The sequence below is a fragment of the Mustelus asterias genome, chromosome 3 (assembly GCF_964213995.1).
Source record: "Mustelus asterias chromosome 3, sMusAst1.hap1.1, whole genome shotgun sequence".
Taxonomy (NCBI): Eukaryota; Metazoa; Chordata; class Chondrichthyes; order Carcharhiniformes; family Triakidae; genus Mustelus; species Mustelus asterias.
The window spans coordinates 154,777,068-154,797,629 of NC_135803.1; the positions used below are offsets into that span (position 1 = coordinate 154,777,068).

Below are 20,562 nucleotides of genomic sequence, written 5' to 3' on the forward strand. Positions count from 1 at the left end.
GAAACAACGGGTTCGCACAGAGAGAGAAATCAATCTATCCACAGCTTCCAATGGTCCACTTGTACCTCATTTTGTTTCATCATTTTGTTTGGGAAACAGTCACGAAACAGGTACTTGTTTTAACATAGTTGTCTTTTCTAAAAAAAATGCTTTTTCTTTGATAATTAGACGGTTTGAATTTGGTCTTACTCCACAACCCCCCCCCCCCCTCTAGTTCCCCCACACCCCCCACCCCCAATGGAACACATCCATCCCTAACATCAATTAAACTGGTTCCTTGGTGAACTTTCCGCATTCAAACTTGACTCATTGTTGAGTTGATGGCATTCTCTCTTCAATCCACTTTCCAATCATCGCTAACACTTCCTCCTGGACTCTCGGCACTTCCCGATGCAGCTGGTGGAAACATTTATTGAAGACCTGAAACAGATTGAGAAGAGAGAGGCTAGGTAGCGTCACTGAGAGACTGGCATTGGAACAGGTAAAGGAAGCAAGTGGAATTCTAATTGGAGCCAAGAGAAGAATGTCTGCAAGGTGGGGCGGCACAGTGGTTAGCTCTGCTGCCTCACAGCGATAGGGATCCGGGTTCGATTCCCGCCTTGAGTCACTGACTGTGTGGAGTTTGCACGTTCTCCCCGTGTCTGCGTGGGTTTCTTCTGGGTGCTCCGGTTTCCTCCCACACATCAAAGATGTGCGGGTTAGGTGGATTGGCCAGGCTAAAATTGCCCCTTAGTGTCAAAGGGACTAGCTAGGGTAAATGCATGGGGTGACAGGAATAGGGACTGGGTGGGATTGTGGTCGGTGCAAACTCGATGGGCCAAATGGCCTCCTTCTGCACTGTAGGGATTCTAAGATTCTATGAAGGGAGGCATTCCCGAAAGAGAAGGCGCAGTGAATTAAATACTAATATAATGGCAGCAGAGTGATTGGCACAGCTGTCTCCCAGCGCCAGGGACCCGCAAACCAGACTCCCATCCATTGACTCTCTCTACACTTGCCGTTGCCTCGGCAAAGCAGCCAGCGTAATAAAGGACCCCACGCACCCCGGACATTCTCTCTTCCACCTTCTTCTGTCAGGAAAAAGACACAAAAGTTTGAGATCATGTACCAACCGACTCAAGAACAGCTTCTTCTCTGCTGCCATCAGACTTTTGAATGGACCTACCTCGCACAAAGTTGATCTTTCTCTACACCCTAGCTACGACTGTAACACTACATTCTGCACCCTCTCCTTTCTGTCTCTATGAACGGTATGCTTTGTATAGCGCACAAGAAGCAATACCTTTCACTGTATACTAATACATGTGACAATAATAAATCAAATCAAATCAAACACCCGGGTTCGATTCTGGCTTTGGGTGGAGTTTGCACACTCTCCCTGTGTCTGCTCCGGTTTCCTACCACACTTCAAAGATGTGCAGGTTAGGCTGATTGGGTAAAATACATGGGGTTACAGGGATAGGACCAGGATGGGATTGTTATTGGTACAGGCTTGATGGGCTAAATGGGATTCTATGATAATAGCAAAATACCCTGAATGCTGCAAATCTGATTCCTGGTGGAATGTCATCCATCTGAAACTCTATTTCTCTCTACACAGATGTTGCCAGACCTGCTGAGTATTTCCAGCATTTTCTGTTTTTAGTACAGTTACTGTAGTATTTTGCTCTGTAATGAATGGAACTCATCATCCTCAGAAACATCCTGTCGTGTATCCACCAGTTTGTTGCATCCTTTTATATATCTGATTTACTGCAGTTCAATGCAAAGATGGCACCAGTTCTTGAACTGCAACAGGATTATGTACAGGATTTCTACACATATGTTTGAAGCTCAAGTTTCTCTGGTGTTTATGGAAGCTACTGTTTAATTTATCTCCCAGAGGCTATATCCAGCTTAATCAATCAAGCACAGCAAACATAGATTAGCCAGAAGACTCTCTTTACGCAGAGAGTGGTTGGGGTGTGGAATGGACTGCCTGCAGTGATAGTGGAGTCAGACACTTGAGGAACATTTAAGCGGTTATTGGATAGGCACATGGAGCACACCAGGATGATAGGAAGTGGGATAGCTTGATCTTGGTTTCAGATAAAGCTCGGCACAACATCGTGGGCCGAAGGGGCTGTTCTGTGCTGTACTGTTCTATGTTCTATGTTCTAAGACTAACGTAATCAAACTCAGATCAATGAAACCATTGAACATGGGGATTTCATATATAATTAATTACTTCTGCCATTATGCAGGTGAACTTGCATTCCTATAGCACCTTTTATCACCCCAGAATGTCCCAAAGTGCTTCACAGCCAATGAAATGCTTTTGTAGTGAAGTACATAGGAAATTTGGCATGTCAGCTACGACTCTCACCAACTTTTACAGATGCACCATAGAAAGCGTTCTTTCTGGTTGTATCACAGCTTGGTATGGCTCCTGCTCTGCCCAAGACCGCAAGGAACTACAAAAGGTTGTGAATGTAGCCCAATCCATCACGCAAACCAGCCTCCCATCCATTGACTCTGTCTACACTTCCCGCTGCCTCGGCAAAGCAGCCAGAATAATCAAGGACCCCACGCACCCCGGACATTCTCTCTTCCACCTTCTTCCATTGGGCAAAAGATACAAAAGTCTGAGGTCACGTACCAACCGACTCAAGAACAGCTTCTTCCCTGCTGCTGTGAGACTTTTGAATGGACTTACCTTGCATTAAGTTGATCTTTCTCTACACCCTAGCTATGACTGTAACACTACATTCTGCACTCTCTCTTTTCCTTCTCTATGAACAGTATGTTTTGTCTGTATAGGGTGCAAGAAACAATACTTTTCACTATATTAATACATGTGACAATAATAAATCAAATCAAATCAAATGTGTGACAGCCAATTTGCAAGATCCCCAAAACAGCAACATGATAATGAGGTGTTTGTTGAGGGATGAATATTGGCACTGGGGAGAACTTGCCTGCTCTTCTTTGAGATTGTGCCATGGAATTTATTTCATTCAGCTGAGAAGACAGATGTGGACTTTGGGTTACCATTGCATCCAAAAGATGGCATCGCCAACAGTGCAGGGCTCCCTCAGTCCTCCACTGGATTCTTAACCAAGGTGATGTTTTCAAGTCTCCCAGCTTGAACTGTGTGTATTTCCTCCGGGTGCTCCGGTTTCCTCCCACACTTCAAGGATGTGCAGGTTAGGTGGATTGGCCATGGTAAATTGCCCCTTAATGTCCAAAGATGTGTAGGTTAGATGACTTAGCCATGGTAAATGCATGGAGTTCACAGAATCCCAACAATGCAGAAGGAGACCATTTGGCCCATCAAGCCTGCACCGACTACAATCCCACCCAGGCCCTATCCCTGTAACCCCACATATTTGCCCTGCTAATCCCCCTAATCTAAGGGACAATTTAACATGGCCAATCAACCTAACCCACACATCTTTGGAGTGTGGGATGAAACCGGAGCACCCGGAGGAAACCCACGCAGACACAGGGAGCGCGTGCAAACTCCACACAGACAGTGACCTAAGACTGGAATTGAACCTGGTCCCTGGCACTGTGAGGCAGCAGTGCTAACCACTGTGCCACCATGCCACCCCAGAGTTACGGGGAGATAGAGCGGAGGGGAAAGCCTGGGTAAAATGCTCTTTCGGAGAGTCAGTGCAAACCCGATGTGCTGGATGGCCTCCTTCTGCACTATAGGGATTCTATGGTTCTATTTCTCCCTCTCTAGTCCTGACGAAGAGTCAGATAGACCTGAAACATTAACTCTGTTTTCCATCCCTCCAGGTGCTGCCATATGTGCTGAGATTTCCCAGCATTCTCTGATAAAGAATCCAGTGAGGTGGATCCTAAATTCAATGCACAAATGGACAGTGCCAGCATGGGGACACTGTGGCTGAATGAAGGGGGGAGGTGGTGTCGCACTGTTCTGATGCTGGCAATCAGCGACAGACCCTGAGACAGACGGCATTGTGTCATCATCACCACCCTCAGACAGGCTGCCACTCCGGCCATCCTCTCAGAATGTTTTGCTGCAATTGTCTCGGGCATTGGTGAGGCCACACCTGGAGCATTGTGTGCAGTTTCGGTGTCCTTATCTGAGGAAGGATGTCCTTGCTATAGAGGGAGCACAGCGAGGGTTTACCAGGCTGATTCCTGGGATGGCAGGTCTGTCATATGAGGAGAGACTAAGTTGGTTAGGATTATATTCACTGGAGTTCAGAAAAGTAAGAGGAGATCTCTTAGAAACTTATAAAATTCTAACAGGGTTAGACAGGGTAGATTCAGAAAGAATATTCCCAATGGTGGGGGAGTCCAGAACTAGGGGTCATAGTTTGAGGATAAGGGATAAATCTTTTAGAACTGAGGTGAGGAGAAATTTCTTCACTCCCACAGAAAGTAGTTGAGGCCAAAATGTTGTCTGATTTCAAGAAGATATTAGATATAGCTCTTGAGGTTAAAGGGATCAAGGGATATGGGAGGGAAGGGGGGGATCAGATACTGAATTTGATGATCAGCCATGATCGTGATGAATGGCGGAGCAGGCTCGAAGGGCCGAATGGCCTACTCCTGCTTCTAGTTTCTATGTTTCAGTGTCCCAGTGCTCACAACAGTAGATTACTGGACTGTAGGGAAGATCCCAGGTGAACGTGGACACCCAGGGAAATAAAAGACTCACCTTCAATGTCTTGTCTGAGCTGCAGGCCAACTTGTACAGGAGGATGGAGCCCCTGATGTCACACAGTCTATCCGCGTCACCGTGTAAAATCAACATCGGCCAACTAATGGAGGGCAAAACCTCCTCGAGTTTGGCCAGTGCTTGTAACACCTGCACGGTGAACTTTATCCTATAAGGTCCATGGTAGTTGAGAAGATCATTTTGATAGTTGACTACCTGGAAAAACCAAAACATGTCATGTCACACGGTGGGACCTGGACACATGGACAGTGGAAGTTAGTAACTGTGCCAATCATAGCAAACCAAATCTGGAGAGGGATTGTGTGAATGTCTTTGAGACGGAGAAACTTTGGCAGAGGCACAATAATGGAAGGCGAGATCACTGAGGACAGTGGCCAAGCTCGAGATTTGATCAGTGCCAGAATGAAGTTGGAGAGTTACCCAGACCAGCCGGCTGATCGGACAATTTAACCAACACCAGAGCTCAGAACCTCATTAATTATTCACGGGTGAGTTCCCCTCTGACTCTCTTGGTGGGACAGCAGCTAATTCGCCTGCCCTCAGTCGGTGCCACAGTTGAACACCAATCCAGCGCACTCACATCACTCTCTCCAGACTAACTGTCTGGAGGGTATCAGCAACCCAGAGGGAAAAGGCTCGCAGCCTCAAAAAAAATCTGCTCCTTAATCCAACCACCCACCCTTTCTCAGGCCCCTCCCTCACCCCCCGCATCACCTCACACTCCACCCTCAGTCAAGCTTCGGAACCTGACTGCAGAGTCCCGTTTCAAAGGGCTGTCCACATCGGCACTGCTGTGTGGCACTCGGGAGATGGAGACCCCTGTACTCCCCAACCCTAGGCACAGTGCTGATCTGACTCGGTGACACAGGAGGGTCCATGAGGCCAGCACCACGGTGCTGTCCATGAAGATCAGCCTGGCATGGAGATGGAGGCAGGAACCAGTTTGCCCCGGCACAGTGGTGAACAGCGCATAGAAACATAGAAGATAGGAGCAGGAGGAGGCCATTCGGCCCTTCGAGCCTGCTCCGCCATTCATCACGATCATGGCTGATCATCCAACTCAACAGCCTAATCCTGCTTTCTCCCCATAACCTTTGATCCCATTCGCCCCAAGTGCTATATCCAGCCGCCTCTTGAATACATTCAATGTTTTGGCCTCAACTACTTCCTGTGGTAATGAATTCCACAGGCTCACCATTTTTTGCGTGAAGAAATGTCTCCTCACCGCCGTCCTAAGTGGCCTACCCCGAATCCTCAGACTGTGACCCCCTGGTTCTGGACACCCCTATCATCGGGAATATCTTCCCTGTCCAGTCCTGTTAGAATTTTATAAGTCTCTATGAGATCCCCCCCTCATTCGTCTGAACTCCAGCAAAAACAATCCTCACCTAGTCAATCTCACCTCAGACATCAGTCCCGCCATCCCTGGAATCAGCCTGGTAAATCTTCGCTGCCAGTGGGCAGCTGTTTTAATGAGGGTTCATGAGATGCAATTGACATTTATGCCACCAGCCAGCAGAGAGACTGACCCTCCAGGAAGCCACCACTGGGAGAATTGCCTCATGATTTTATCCTGGCGGGTTTCTAATTTTTGGCTCCCGCTAGATTTTCCACTGCCACCCGCTGCCAATCCCGCCATGGGCGGGATGGCAGAATTCCACCCAACATTCCAACCTTCTCCATTACCAATCCTGGGTAAGTCCTACGCACTGGCAAAACAGACCCACCAGAGGTGATGGAACATGGGTGTGTGGGAGGGAGGGAGTTACTCTGGCAGTCCTTAACATTGACTCTTGATTCCATGAAGTCACATAGCATCAGGTCACACATGGGAAAGGAACTATCCTGCTGATCACCACCTAACCACAAACACCACCCCTTCCATCTGACGGGACACCCCTCCTCCATGTTGAACATCACTGCGAAGGAGCACTGAGAGTGGAATGCACTCTGTGTGGGGGATTTCAATGCCCGTCACCAGGAGTGACTCCATTGCATCACTATCGAACTGGCCAAGACTTACTGACAGCACAGTTGCTGATGACTGGGCGATGGGAAGGCGCAGAAGGCTGGAGATTCAATGGAGAGTTCATGAGGGATCTCTGGGGATAAAGAAGATGCAGCTTTGAAGGCACGGTGGCACAGTGGTTAGCACTGCTGCCTCACAGCACCAGGGACCCGGGTTCGATGCCCGGCTTGGGTCACTGTTGGTGTGGAGTTTGCACATTCTCCCCGTGTCTGTGTGGGTTTCCTCCGGGTGCTCCGGTTTCCTCCCACAGTCTGAAAGACGTGCTGGTTAGGTGAATTGACCTGAACAGGCGCAGGAGCGTGGCGACTAAGGGAATTTCACAGTAATTTCATTGCAGTGTTAATGTAAGCCTTACTTGTGACTAATAAATAAAACAATTTAAAGAAACAAATATTTTAAGTTTGACGCATTTTGAGTCCAGGTGCCAAAGCCGGTCCATGAGGAAAAGAATGATGGACAGGTTGGATTTGGTGCAAGATATAGAGAGCAGTTTTTGAACAAGTTTGGGTTTTTTGGAGGTTAGAGTGTGGAAGGCAGCGGGAATGTGGAGTTGTTGAGTCCAGAGGATTACTTTCCACATTTTCCGATAACCAGCTTGGAGCAGGCACCGTGTACGCACATTCACTGGAAGCTAGATAAGCACTTGGCACGTCATAACACTCAAGGCTACGGGCCAAGTGCTGGTAAATGGGATTAGGTGGGAGGTCAGGTTTCTCTCGGATGTCAGTGCAGACCCAATGGGCCGAAAGGCCTCTTGTGCATTATGTGACTCTGATTCTGTAACACTCAGCTGTGAAATGTCAAATAATCGAAAAAGCTTTATTATAAATCTCACATTTGAATGGTTACTGTTGTGTGTGACTCCTGATAGTCTCAATTACTGCTAAAGAAAGAATCTTCACGGATACTCCAATGGCAGGAAGCAAACTGTGGACAACTCTGGATTTGTAGAGTGCCTGTTCAACATCACCTTTCCCCTGCTTCCAAATGCAGCTCACCAGGTACGATTGTCCCAGCGCAGCGGGCTGGGAAGCTCAAGCAGAGGCCAAGTAGCAGGCTCCCCGCTGGATACTATGGCCTCTGTGAACGGCTCCCCACGAGCGGGGAGCTTGCGGCCCGACTCCACTGGCGTGAAGGGGGGGCCTCAGGAGGTCAGGGGGTAAAGAGGGGTTGCCCCCGGGCCAGTGCCAGCCTGGAGCCGCCCAAGGGACAAAGTGGCAATACCCAGGGGGCACCTTGGCACTGGCCACCGAGCATCAGGCAGTGCCAAGTGGGCGGGGTGTCCCGCTGCCACTCTGCACTCGGCAGTGACAGAGGTAAGGAGGCCAGCAATTGGGGCTGGTCATTGGTTGTGGGAGGGGCGGTGGGGGGGGGTGCGTCGGGGTTGTTGGTGGGGGCGTGCAGATCGGGACTGTCGGGAGGGATCGAGGCGGCGAGGTCGGGGCTGGCCCGGACATGCCCAAGGGGGGCCAGCGATCGGGGGGGGGCGGGATTGGAAGGATACCGATGCGGTCGCGGGGCTGGCCAGCGATTGGGAGGCCGGCAGTACGGGGCTATTGCGCACGCACCGATCTCAGTGCTGACAGATCGGCGCATGCGCAGTGGTCCACTCAGCGCTATGTTGCCGGCCTCTCCAGTGGGAATAGACCCCGCCCCCGGATTATTAACGAGATTCACGCTGGGGATCTCTGGGATGCATCGAGTGAGGGAGATTCATTCTGAAAATCCCGCTGAAAAAACCAGCGTGATTTACTCTGGATTTACGCGAATTTGACACTTAGAATTTTTTTGGGAGAATCCCACCCATCATCTAGAGGACACAGCCTCAAAATAAAGGGGGGTCGGTTTAAGACAGAGTTGAGGAGGAACTTCTTCTCCCAGAGGGTGGTGAATCTCTGGAATTCTCTGCCCACTGAGGTGGTGGAGGCTACCTCGCTGAATATGTTTAAAGCGCGGATGGATGGATTCCTGATCGGTAAGGGAATTAAGGGTTATGGGGATCAGGCGGGTAAGTGGTACTGATCCACGTCAGATCAGCCATGATCTTATTGAATGGCGGGGCAGGCTCGAGGGGCTAGATGGCCTACTCCTGCTCCTATTTCTTATGTTCTTATGTTCTTATCTCAGCACGGGTGCTCCAGAAACCGGAGCATCTGGAGTAAATCCACGCCGACACGGGGAGAATGTGCAGACTCCACGCAGACAGCCTGGAAGACTTTGCCGGGATAAGTATTGTTGGTAGAAACATAAACAACACAAATGATGCTGTGTTGATGGTTGAAAGTAAAGAATTACGATTGATCGTGGATGAAGATCATAGATCATAGAACCCTACAGTGCAGAAAGAGGCCATTCGGCCCATCGAGTCTGCACGGACCACAATCCCACCCAGGCCCTACCCCCATATCCCTACATATTTTATCCACTAATCCACGCATCTCAGGAAACTAAAGGGCAATTTTTTATCATGGCCCATCAACCTAACCCGCACATCTTTGGACTGTGGGAGGAAACTGGAGCACCCGGAGGAAACCCACGCAGACACGAGGAGAATGTGCAAACTCCACACAGACAGTGACCCGAGCCGGGAATCGAACCCAGGTCCCTGGAGCTGTGAAGCAGCAGTGCTAACCACTGTGCTACCGTGCCGCCTGTACCGTACCGTGCAGAGAATGTGAAGGTAACAATACTGGTAAAGAATTCAGAATGAAAATAAATAAGATGAACCAATAATGGTTATGAGTAAAAAGCCTCAAAACTAAAGATGACATTCTCGTCTGACAGAACCAATTTCGTGCAAGTGGGCAGAATTGTGTTCCAAATTACAACCTGGGTATGCTGGAACTGCATAAGAAGACGGTTAGGTCACAGCGAGAGCATCGCGTGCCATTCTGGAATCCATATTCTAGGAAGGATGTGCTAGCACTGAAAAGGGTGCAGAGGAGATTTACCAGGATGGTGCCTGGGCTGGAGAGTTTTAGTTATGAAGAGAGATTGGATAGACTGGGGTTGTTTTCCTTGGAGCGGAGGGGGACATGATTGAGATGTATAAAATTATGGGGGCACAGATAGAGTAGACAGGAAGAAACTTTTCCCCTGGGCAGAGGGATCAATGACAAGGGGAAATAGATTTAAGGAAAGGGGCAGGAGGTTTCGAGGGGATATGAGGAAAAACATTTTCACCCAGAGGGTGATGGGCGACTGTGGCACGGTGGCACAGTGGTTGGCACTGCAGCCTCACAGCACCAGGGACACGTGTTCGATTCCCGGCTTGGGTCACTGTCTGTGTGGAGTCTGCACATTCTCCCCATGTCTGTGTGGGTTTCCTCCGGGTGCTCCAGTTTCCTCCCACAGTCTGAAAGACGTGCTGGTTAGGTGCATTGGCCATGCTAAATTCTCCCTTAGTGTACCCGAACAGGCACCGGAGTGTGGTGACTAGGAGATTCTCACAGTAACTTCATTGCAGTGTTAATGTAAGCCTACGTGTGATGAATAAATAAACTTTTGACTTTACTTTTTGAAAGGGTGGTGGAGGCAGAGACCCTCACAACATTTAAGGAGTATTTAGTTGTGCACTATCAATGCCAAGGCGTACAAGACTATGGGGCCAAGTGCTGGGCAATGGGATTAGAATAGTTGGGTGGTTGTTTTTCACTGACACAGATGCGATGGGCCGAAGGGTCTTTTCTGTGTTGTAAAACTCTATGGCTGCATTTTGAACGCACCTTCCTTGGCCATCAAATGCTGGGCTCCGAAAGCTCGTGATTCCAAATAAACCTGTTGGACTTTAACCTGGTGTCGTGAGACTTCTTACTGTGTTTACCCCAGTCCAACGCCGGCATCTCCACCTCACCAAATGCTGGGGTGGGACTCGAATCTGGAGCTTCTGGCTCAGCGGCAGGGGTGCTAACCCACTGAAACCACAAGAGCTCCATCAGATCTGTAAACCTCGGTCAAACCGTAATGCCGTATTTCTCTAACTCTGCTGGTGGCTGCTATATAACAGGACATGATGTGGAGATGCCGGGGTTGGACTCGGGTAAACACAGTAAGAGTTTTAACAACACCAGGTTAAAGTCCAACAGGTTTATTGCTACCAAATAAACCTGTTGGACTTTAACCTGGTGCTGTTAAAACTCTTACTGTATATAACAGGATGGACAGACGAGCTGTGGGAATGGCGCTGCGCTCAGTGGGTTAATGTGTTCCGTGTTTACAGCGATGAATGGGAAATTGTAGAGAGTGTTTTGGGTCGCGTTTTGTTCAGTTGTTCCAGCAGCCATCACATGATCAACATCTTCAGTAATAACCCTTCATTACTTGACCTTTGAACGGGTTCCATCATGAAGGACGTCTCCTAGGAGACGGCGTGTAATCATGTGCTGTAGTTGGTAATCTCTCCTCCCTCCCAGCTTCCTCGGAATATCTATCCCTTCACCTTGCAACTCTCGAGGAATAATCACACCTCAACACAGAGCAGAATTTGGCTTTTGTCCAGCGTGTTAGTCACTCAGAGTCGTAGCAGCTTTTAACAACAAAGAATGATATTAACTGGCAGCATTGCTGAGAATCACACGCTGCACAGTTAAGTATTTTAATCATATTTCTTCTTTCAGTGTTACCATTGCCGTCTATTTGAGTTTAGAAGTCTTAACAATCCAATTATCAAACTCAAATTTAACAACAACAGCAAGATTTAGACTGGACTCTTCACAAACAAATCATCCCAAATGTTCAGCAAATGTGCGTCAGTCGAGGTGGGCTGAACTGGGCTTGAACCCGTGACCCTTTGTCTTGGTGGTGGTATTGTGGTGAACCATAGATGGTTACCACTATGAGTACTGAACCATAGATGGTCAGCACTATGGCTATTTGTAGATATGTCACTGTTGGGGTTAGGGTTGGGCTGTTCTACCTGTTGATATTGTTCTGTGGTACACTCCAGTTGGCTCCGCCTACCTGGAGGAGTATAAAGGTCACTGCACTGCCTGGTGACCCTTTAGTCTGGGATTGTGTTGTATATAGTGTGCTCCATTCTTGTTAGTAATAAAAGCCTTTATTTCCCGGGTACGATCCAGCCTCCCGAGTGATTTAATCGCGCATCAGGCATTAAGCCAGGTTGACCCCCAGTGTGAAAAAGCTGTTCTTGAGTCGGTTGGTACATGACCTCAAACAAAAGTCTGAGGTCACGTACCAACCATCTCAAGAACAGCTTCTTCCCTGCTGCCGTCAGACTTTTGAATGGACCTACCTCGCATTAAGTTGATCTTTCTCTACACCCTAGCTATGACTGTAACACTACATTCTGCACTCTCTCCTTTCCTTCTCAATGAACGGTATGCTTTGTCTGCATAGCGCGCAAGGAACAATACTTTTCACTGTATCCCAATACATGTGACAATAATAAATCAAATCAAATCAGAGCATACACTATATCCTGGGCATTACGGGGCAATTTGATTGCGACATAAGACATGGGGCAACAAGTGGCTGCCTGTCTTCATGTCCTTGCGTTCCCTATCTTGGTCACATTGGAGAGAGATCAACATCTGAAGGTTGCCCCTGGCTGGGTAAATTTGGATTACATTTCTTCAAGATTAAAATGTCAGCCATTTGATTTCTCCAAAAGAATGGAGTGTGAAGGTGCGGCACGGTGGCACAGTGGTTAGCACTGCTGCCTCTCAGCGCCAGAGACCGGGTTCGATTCCCGGCTTGGGTCACTGTCTGTGCGGAGTCTGCACGTTCTCCCCGTGTCTGCGTGGGTTTCCACCAGGTGCCGGTTTCCTCCCAAGGTCTAAATAAGTGTGGGTTAGGTGGATTGGCCATGTCCATTTATATCCAAAGATGTGCAGGTTAGGTGGATTAGCAGATTAAATATGTGGGGTTACAGGAATAGGGCAGGGGGTGGACCTGGGTAAGATGCTCTGTCAGAGAGTCAGTGCAGACTTGAGGGGCCGAATGGCCTTCTTCTGCACTGTAGGGATTCTATGATTCTATTGATTCTAAATGAATTGACTAGAAAGCAGAGGGTAGGAGCAAAGGATAGTTATTCAAAGTGGGAGAAAGATGGACCTGGGAGTAAACCCGGATCAAAGTCCTGGTTCTCGCTCTAACTTTGGGTGTACCTGCACCACATGGGCTCTGCGGTTAAAAACGGCGGCTCACCATCACCAAGGACAATTCCGGATGGACAATAAATGCTGGCCAATCAGCCACGCCCAAATCCCGAGAAACAATTAAAACAACACAAAATGAGCATTGGATTGGGGGAATATAAATCCACAAGGATGATACCAGAAATATGAAGCTTTACCTATCGAGGAAGGAAGAACTGGCGAGCATTTTATTATAGCGAATTAGAGAATTCAAAAGAACCCAGAGAATAGCGAGACTGGGGAACTTGCTGCCACGTGAAATACTACACAGAGAGGGAGAGGGCACGCAGAGAGGGGGCAGAGACAGAGAGGGGGCAGAGACAGAGAGGGAGAGGGCACGCAGAGAGGGGGCAGAGACAGAGAGGGAGAGGGCACGCAGAGAGGGGGCAGAGACAGAGAGGGGGCAGAGACAGAGAGGGAGAGGGCACGCAGAGAGGGGGCAGAGACAGAGAGGGGGCAGAGACAGAGAGGGGGCAGAGGCAGAGAGGGGGCAGAGACAGAGAGGGGGCAGAGACAGAGAGGGGGCAGAGACAGAGAGGGAGAGGGCACGCAGAGAGGGGGCAGAGACAGAGAGGGGGCAGAGACAGGGGGCAGAGACAGAGAGGGGGCAGAGACAGAGAGGGAGAGGGCACGCAGAGAGGGGGCAGAGACAGAGAGGGGGCAGAGACAGAGAGGGGGCAGAGACAGAGAGGGGGCAGAGACAGAGAGGGAGAGGGCACGCAGAGAGGGGGCAGAGACAGAGAGGGAGAGGGCACGCAGAGAGGGAGAGGGCACGCAGAGAGGGGGCAGAGACAGAGAGGGGGCAGAGACAGAGAGGGAGAGGGCACGCAGAGAGGGGGCAGAGACAGAGAGGGGGCAGAGACAGAGAGGGGGCAGAGACAGAGAGGGAGAGGGCACGCAGAGAGGGGGCAGAGACAGAGAGGGGGCAGAGACAGAGAGGGGGCAGAGACAGAGAGGGAGAGGGCACGCAGAGAGGGGGCAGAGACAGAGAGGGGGCAGAGACAGAGAGGGGGCAGAGACAGAGAGGGGGCAGAGACAGAGAGGGGGTAGAGACAGAGAGAGGGCAGAGACAGAGAGGGGGCAGAGACAGAGAGGGGGCAGAGACAGAGAGGGGGCAGAGGACAGAGAGGGAGAGGGCACGCAGAGAGGGGGCAGAGCCAGCGAGGGGGCAGAGCCAGCGAGGGGGCAGAGCCAGCGAGGGGGCAGAGACAGAGAGGGGGCAGAGACAGAGAGGGGGCAGAGACAGAGAGGGGGCAGAGACAGCGAGGGGGCAGAGGCAGAGAGGGGGCAGAGGCAGAGAGGGGGCAGAGGCAGAGAGGGGGCAGAGGCAGAGAGGGGGCAGAGGCAGAGAGGGGGCAGAGGCAGAGAGGGGGCAGAGGCAGGCAGGGGGCAGAGGCAGGCAGGGGGCAGAGGCAGGCAGGGGGCAGAGACAGGCAGGGGGCAGAGACAGGCAGGGGGCAGAGACAGGCAGGGGGCAGAGACAGGCAGGGGGCAGAGACAGGCAGGGGGCAGAGACAGGCAGGGGGCAGAGACAGGCAGGGGGCAGAGACAGGCAGGGGGCAGAGACAGGCAGGGGGCAGAGACAGGCAGGGGGCAGAGACAGGCAGGGGGCAGAGACAGGCAGGGGGCAGAGACAGGCAGGGGGCAGAGACAGGCAGGGGGCAGAGACAGGCAGGGGGCAGAGACAGGCAAGGGGCAGAGACAGGCAGGGGGCAGAGACAGGCAGGGGGCAGAGACAGGCAGGGGGCAGAGACAGGCAGGGGGCAGAGACAGGCAGGGGGCAGAGACAGGCAGGGGGCAGAGACAGGCGGGGGCAGAGACAGGCGGGGGCAGAGACAGGCGGGGGGCAGAGACAGGCAGGGGGCAGAGACAGGCAGGGGGCAGAGACAGGCAGGGGGCAGAGACAGGCAGGGGGCAGAGACAGGCAGGGGGCAGAGACAGGCAGGGGGCAGAGACAGGCAGGGGGCAGAGACAGGCAGGGGGCAGAGACAGGCAGGGGGCAGAGACAGGCAGGGGGCAGAGACAGGCAGGGGGCAGAGACAGGCAGGGGGCAGAGACAGGCAGGGGGCAGAGACAGGCAGGGGGCAGAGACAGGCAGGGGGCAGAGACAGGCAGGGGGCAGAGACAGGCAGGGGGCAGAGACAGGCAGGGGGCAGAGACAGGCAGGGGGCAGAGACAGGCAGGGGGCAGAGACAGAGAGGGGGCAGAGACAGAGAGGGGGCAGAGACAGAGAGGGGGCAGAGACAGAGAGGGGGCAGAGACAGCGAGGGGGCAGAGACAGAGAGGGGGCAGAGACAGGCAGGGGGCAGAGACAGAGAGGGGGCAGAGACAGCGAGGGGGCAGAGACAGCGAGGGGGCAGAGACAGCGAGGGGGCAGAGACAGCGAGGGGGCAGAGACAGCGAGGGGGCAGAGACAGAGAGGGGGCAGAGACAGGCAGGGGGCAGAGACAGGCAGGGGGCAGAGACAGGCAGGGGGCAGAGACAGGCAGGGGGCAGAGACAGGCGGGGGGCAGAGACAGGCGGGGGGCAGAGACAGGCGGGGGGCAGAGACAGGCGGGGGGCAGAGACAGGCGGGGGGCAGAGACAGGCGGGGGGCAGAGACAGGCAGGGGGCAGAGACAGGCAGGGGGCAGAGACAGGCAGGGGGCAGAGACAGACAGGGGGCAGAGACAGACAGGGGGCAGAGACAGACAGGGGGCAGAGACAGAGAGGGGGCAGAGACAGCGAGGGGGCAGAGACAGCGAGGGGGCAGAGTCAGTGAGCGGGTGCAGAGAGTGTGGGCAGAGTGGGGGGCAGAGAGAGGGATTGCTGAAGAAATCACACAATCTTTCAGCAATCCTCCCCCAGCTCGCAACCCCCATCCTGCGCCCTCCTTATGAAGCTGTTACAGCCCCCTGTTCAAACACGACTGGCCTGATGATTGGGAATAAAGTTGAAATTGGAGGTGAGGAAATTGAAATTAAAAAGGCCAAGAACAGCGACTGCCGACAAAATGGTGATGTTGGCTCGATGGGCTTATGTAACTTACCAAATGCGAATAAGTTTAAAGGCACAATGTGTTGCTTCTGGGAGAGAGAGAGAGAGCGTACCTCTAATTAATAGACCCAATATCACAGATGAGTGAGGGAGGCAATCAAAGTGCTTGCTGCCGGCTCACGGTGAGACGGTGAAGAAGACAGGTTACTGTGGGAGACAAGGGAAGAGATTGCAGAGCCTCTGGTGATGATCTTTGCGTCGTCGATGGAGACGGGAGAGGTGCCGGAGGATTGGAGGATTGCGGATGTGGTTCCTATTTTCAAGAAGGGGAATAGGGATAGCCCAGGAAATTACCGACCGGTGAGTCTAACCTCAGTGGTTGGTAAGCTGATGGAGAAGGTCCTGAGAGACAGGATTTATGAGCATTTAGAGAGGTTTAGTATGCTCAAGAATATTCAGCATGGTTTTGTCAAAGTCAGATCGTGCCTTACGAGCCTGGTGGAGTTCTTCGAAAATGTGACTAAACACATTGACGAAGGGAAAGCGGTAGATGTGGTTTATATGGATTTTAGCAAGGCGTTCAATAAAGTCCCCCATGCAAGGCTTCTAGAAAAAGTGAGAGGGCATGGGATCCAAGGGGCTGCTGCCCTGTGGATCCAGAACTGGCTTGCCCAAAGGAGGCAGAGAGTGTGTATAGATGGGTCTTTTTCTAAATGGAGGTCGGTCACCAGTGGTGTGCCCCAGGGATCTGTTCTGGGACCCTTGCTGTTTGTCATTTTCATAAATGACCTGGATGAGGAAGCAGAAGGATGGGTTGGTAAGTTTGTCGACGACACGAAGGTTGGTGGGGGTGTGGATAGTCTGGAGGGATGTCAGAAGTTACAGAGGGACATAGATAGGATGCAAGACTGGGCGGAGAAGTGGCAGATGGACTTCAACCCAGATAAATGCGTAGTGGTCCATTTTGGCAGGTCAAATGGGATGAGGGAGTACAATATAAAGGGAAAGACTCTTAGTACTGTAGAGGATCAGAAGGACCTTGGGGTCCGGGTCCATAGGACTCTGAAATCGGCCCCGCAGGTGGAGGAGGTGGTTAAGAAGGCGTATGGTGTGCTGGCCTTTATCAATCGAGGGATTGAGTTTAGGAGTCCGCCGATAATGCTGCAGCTATATAAGACCCTCGTCAGACCCCACTTGGAGTACTGTGCTCAGTTCTGGTCGCCTCATTATAGGAAGGATGTGGAAAAGATTGAAAGGGTGCAGAGGAGATTTACAAGGATGTTGCCTGGATTGAGTGGCATGCCTTATGAGGATAGGCTGAGGGAGCTAGGTCTTTTCTCCTTGGAGAGACGTAGGATGAGAGGAGACCTAATAGAGGTATATAAGATGTTGAGAGGCATAGATCGGGTGGACTCTCAGAGGCTTTTTCCCAGGGTGGAAATGGCTGCTACGAGAGGACACAGGTTTAAGGTGCTGGGGGGTAGGTACAGGGGAAATGTTAGGGGGAAGTCTTTCACACAGAGGGTGGTGGACGAGTGGAATCGGCTGCTGTCAGTGGTGGTGGAGGCAAACTCAGTAGGGTCTTTTAAGAGACTCCTGGATGAGTACATGGGACTCAATAGGATGGAGGGTTATAGGTAGGCCTAAAAGGTAGGGATATGTTCGGCACAACTTGTGGGGCCGTAGGGCCTGTTTGTGCTGTAGTTTTTCTATGTTTCTAAGTCTTCGTATAGAATCCATTAAATTCTTTACTTCAAATGTGAGAAGAGAAATGCGTCACCAGAAACCCACCTCAATCTCTGACCTTGAAAGCCAACGAGGATCCATATATCCTAAGGATAGATTTGGCAGAAGGTAATACATCAACTTGGCACAGATCATCTACAGTGGAGAAAGGAAAAGCAAGTCCAAGTAAGTCCGGGTCTTTGTCCTGATCCACATTTCACCCAGTTTACTGGAGGGGTTGCACTGCCCTCCGTGAGAGTATCAGCTTCTCTCACGTGGAAGTCACTGACCCTCGCTCCATTCTCCGCCCACTGGGGTGAAAGATCACAGTTTGGTCCCGAGACCTCCAAACTTAAATTCCTGATACAAATTTCCCTTTAGACATAGCTGGAACTCGGCAAAACAAATCCATGGAGTGGGACAAGTTATGTTTTAGATACTTGCTTGAGGAATAAGGTAAGAAGGTGGGAAATTGGGATTAAAAAAAGGGGAAAAGCGGCCGTAACTGTGAGTCATGTTAACACATTAATGGATGCTGCTTTATATTCGTGGGATGAGTTCAAAGACATGAATGGCCTTTTATTATCCTTAATTTTTCCGTGAGGACAAGTTAACAGAAGCTGGCTTGCTTTTCTTGGGAAAAAAGGAGGTCGGGATTACAGAGGTAATGGACGGAACTGACACGGTCAAATCGACCCAACTTCATGGGGTGGCACGGTGGCACAGCGGTTAGCATTGCTGCCTCACAGCGCCAGGGACCTGGGTTCGATTCCCGGCTTGTGTCACTGTCTGTGTGGAGTTTACACGTTCTCCCCGTGTCTGCGTGGGTTTCCTCCGGGTGCTCCGGTTTCCTCTCACAGTCCGAAAGATGTGCGGGTTAGATGGATTGGCCATGCTAAACTGCCCCTTAGTGTCCCACAGATGTGTAGGTTCGGGGGAGTAGCGGGGTAAATATGTGGGGTGACGGGGATAGGGCCTGGGTAGGATGTTCTGTCAGAGAGTCAGTGCAGACTCGATGGGCCAAACGGCCTGCTTCTGAACTGTAAGGATTCTATGAATTCTATGATTTAAAATGAGATGATTCAGAGTGTGAAGGGGAGTCTTGCAGAGTTTCTCCAGCCAAAGGGACACCAATTTGTGGAACAACCATGGCAGCCCAGGAGGACAAATAAAGCAGTAAAATTGGGGAAATCAGAATACTGGGTCAAACTGTTTATGGGAGGATAACTCGGTCCAGTTCATGGCCAAGCCAGTACTGACAGCACACTAATCTCACTTTAGAACTCTGGAACATGACCACGGCTGACATTCCTCATGTCGTAAGGAGCACGAGACCAAGACACAGTCTCCTCACTGACTGTTTAATATCTCCAGGCACAAATTGGATAGATAAAGATAAATTATTTTCACTGGCTGGAGATTCTATAACTAGGGGACATAGTCTAAATATTAGGGCCAGACTGTTCAGGAGAGATGTTAGGAAGCACTTCTACACACCAAGTGTAGGAGAGGTTTGGAACTCTCTGCCACACACAGCAGCTGATGCTAGATCAGTTGTTACCTTTAAATCGTGGACAGATAAATTTCTGCTAAGCAAAGATATGAAGGGATATGGGCCAAAGACAGGGAGATGGAGTTAAGCAATGGCCTAGTGGTATTATCGCTGGGCTATTAATCCAGACACTCAGCTAATAGAAACATAGAAAATAGATGCAGGCCATTCAGCCCCTCGAACCTGCACTATCACTCAATATGATCACAGCTGATCATGCACTTTCAGTATCCCACTCCTGCTTTCTCTCCATACCCCTTGATCCCTTTAGTCACAAGGGCCGTGTCCAGCTCCCTCTTGAACATATCTAACGAGCTGGCCCCAACAGCTTTCTGTGGTAGAGAATTCCACAGGTTCACAACTCTCTGAGTGAAGAAATTCTTCCTCATCTCAGTCCTGAATGGCTTACCCCTTATTCTTAGACTGTGACCCCTAGTCCTGCACTTCCCCAACATCGGGAACTTTCTTTTCACATCAAGCCTGTCCAGTCCCATCAGGATTTTATATGCTTCTATCAAATCCCCGCTCATTCTTCTAAATTCCAGTGAGTACAAGCCCAGTCGATCCAGTCTCTCTTCATATGTCAGTCCTGCCATTCCAGGAATCAGTCTGGGGACCCGGATTCAAGTCCCGCCACGGAAGTTGGTGGAATTTGAATTCAATAAAAAAAAGATCTGGAATGAAGAATCTACTGATGACCATGAAGCCATTGTCGATTGTTGGAAAAACCCATCTAGTTCAATAATGTGCTTTAGGGAAGGAAATCTGCCGTCCTTACCTGGTCTGGCCGACATTTGACTTCAGAGCCACAGCAATGTGGTTGACTCTCAACTACCCTCTGAAATGGCCTCGCAAGCCACTCAGTAAGAGCAACAATGGATGGGCAATAAATACTGTCCAGCCAATGACGCCCACGTCCCACGAATGAATTAAAAAAAGCGATTTAAAAAAAGGATCAGGCATGATCTCATTGAATGGTGGCAGAACAGGCTCGAGGGGCCGAAGGGCCTATTCCTGTTCCTATGAAAGTAAAGTTTTCTAGCAGTATCCCTATCGACACTCCTCCCTCAGCCAGTAACCCCTCTCTAAAACAAAACATCTTCATTATTGCTCGTGAGAATTTATTCAAAATGGATGGACTGGTGGTCCAGGAGGCAGCAATAATCCAGAGAATTTTGAGTTCAAATCCCAGAATGAAAGTCTGAACATTTAGATTCTCATTTTATAGATCTGGAAATCCCTGGGGCTGCCAGTGGGAGAGTGGCAGTGGCCCACGCTGGTCATTGAATGCAATGAAAGGGCCTTATGGAGCCCCCAATGCCCAGCCTGTGCTTTTCTTAAGAACTCACTCATAGAGGTAAAATATTCTTCATGTTCTCCTCAGGATCCCTCTGCCTCCTCTTTTAATACCTGAGCCATGTTCTTGTGTA

General features: G+C 50.7%; 1 protein-coding gene across 1 annotated transcript in view; it reads right to left on the bottom strand.

Annotated features, from left to right (window-relative positions):
- Positions 1 to 282: 282 nt before the first annotated feature.
- The window catches only part of LOC144485207 (monoglyceride lipase-like), a 46,455-nt gene continuing 26,175 nt past the window's right edge, over positions 283 to 20,562 (bottom strand). Inside the window, exons 5-7 of the mRNA XM_078203419.1 lie at positions 17,647 to 17,736; positions 4,676 to 4,891; positions 283 to 420 (exon numbers count right to left, since the gene is read on the bottom strand). Coding sequence (XP_078059545.1) covers positions 307 to 420; positions 4,676 to 4,891; positions 17,647 to 17,736 — 420 coding nt within the window. The 3' untranslated portion in view covers positions 283 to 306. The remainder of the gene's footprint in view (positions 421 to 4,675; positions 4,892 to 17,646; positions 17,737 to 20,562) is intronic.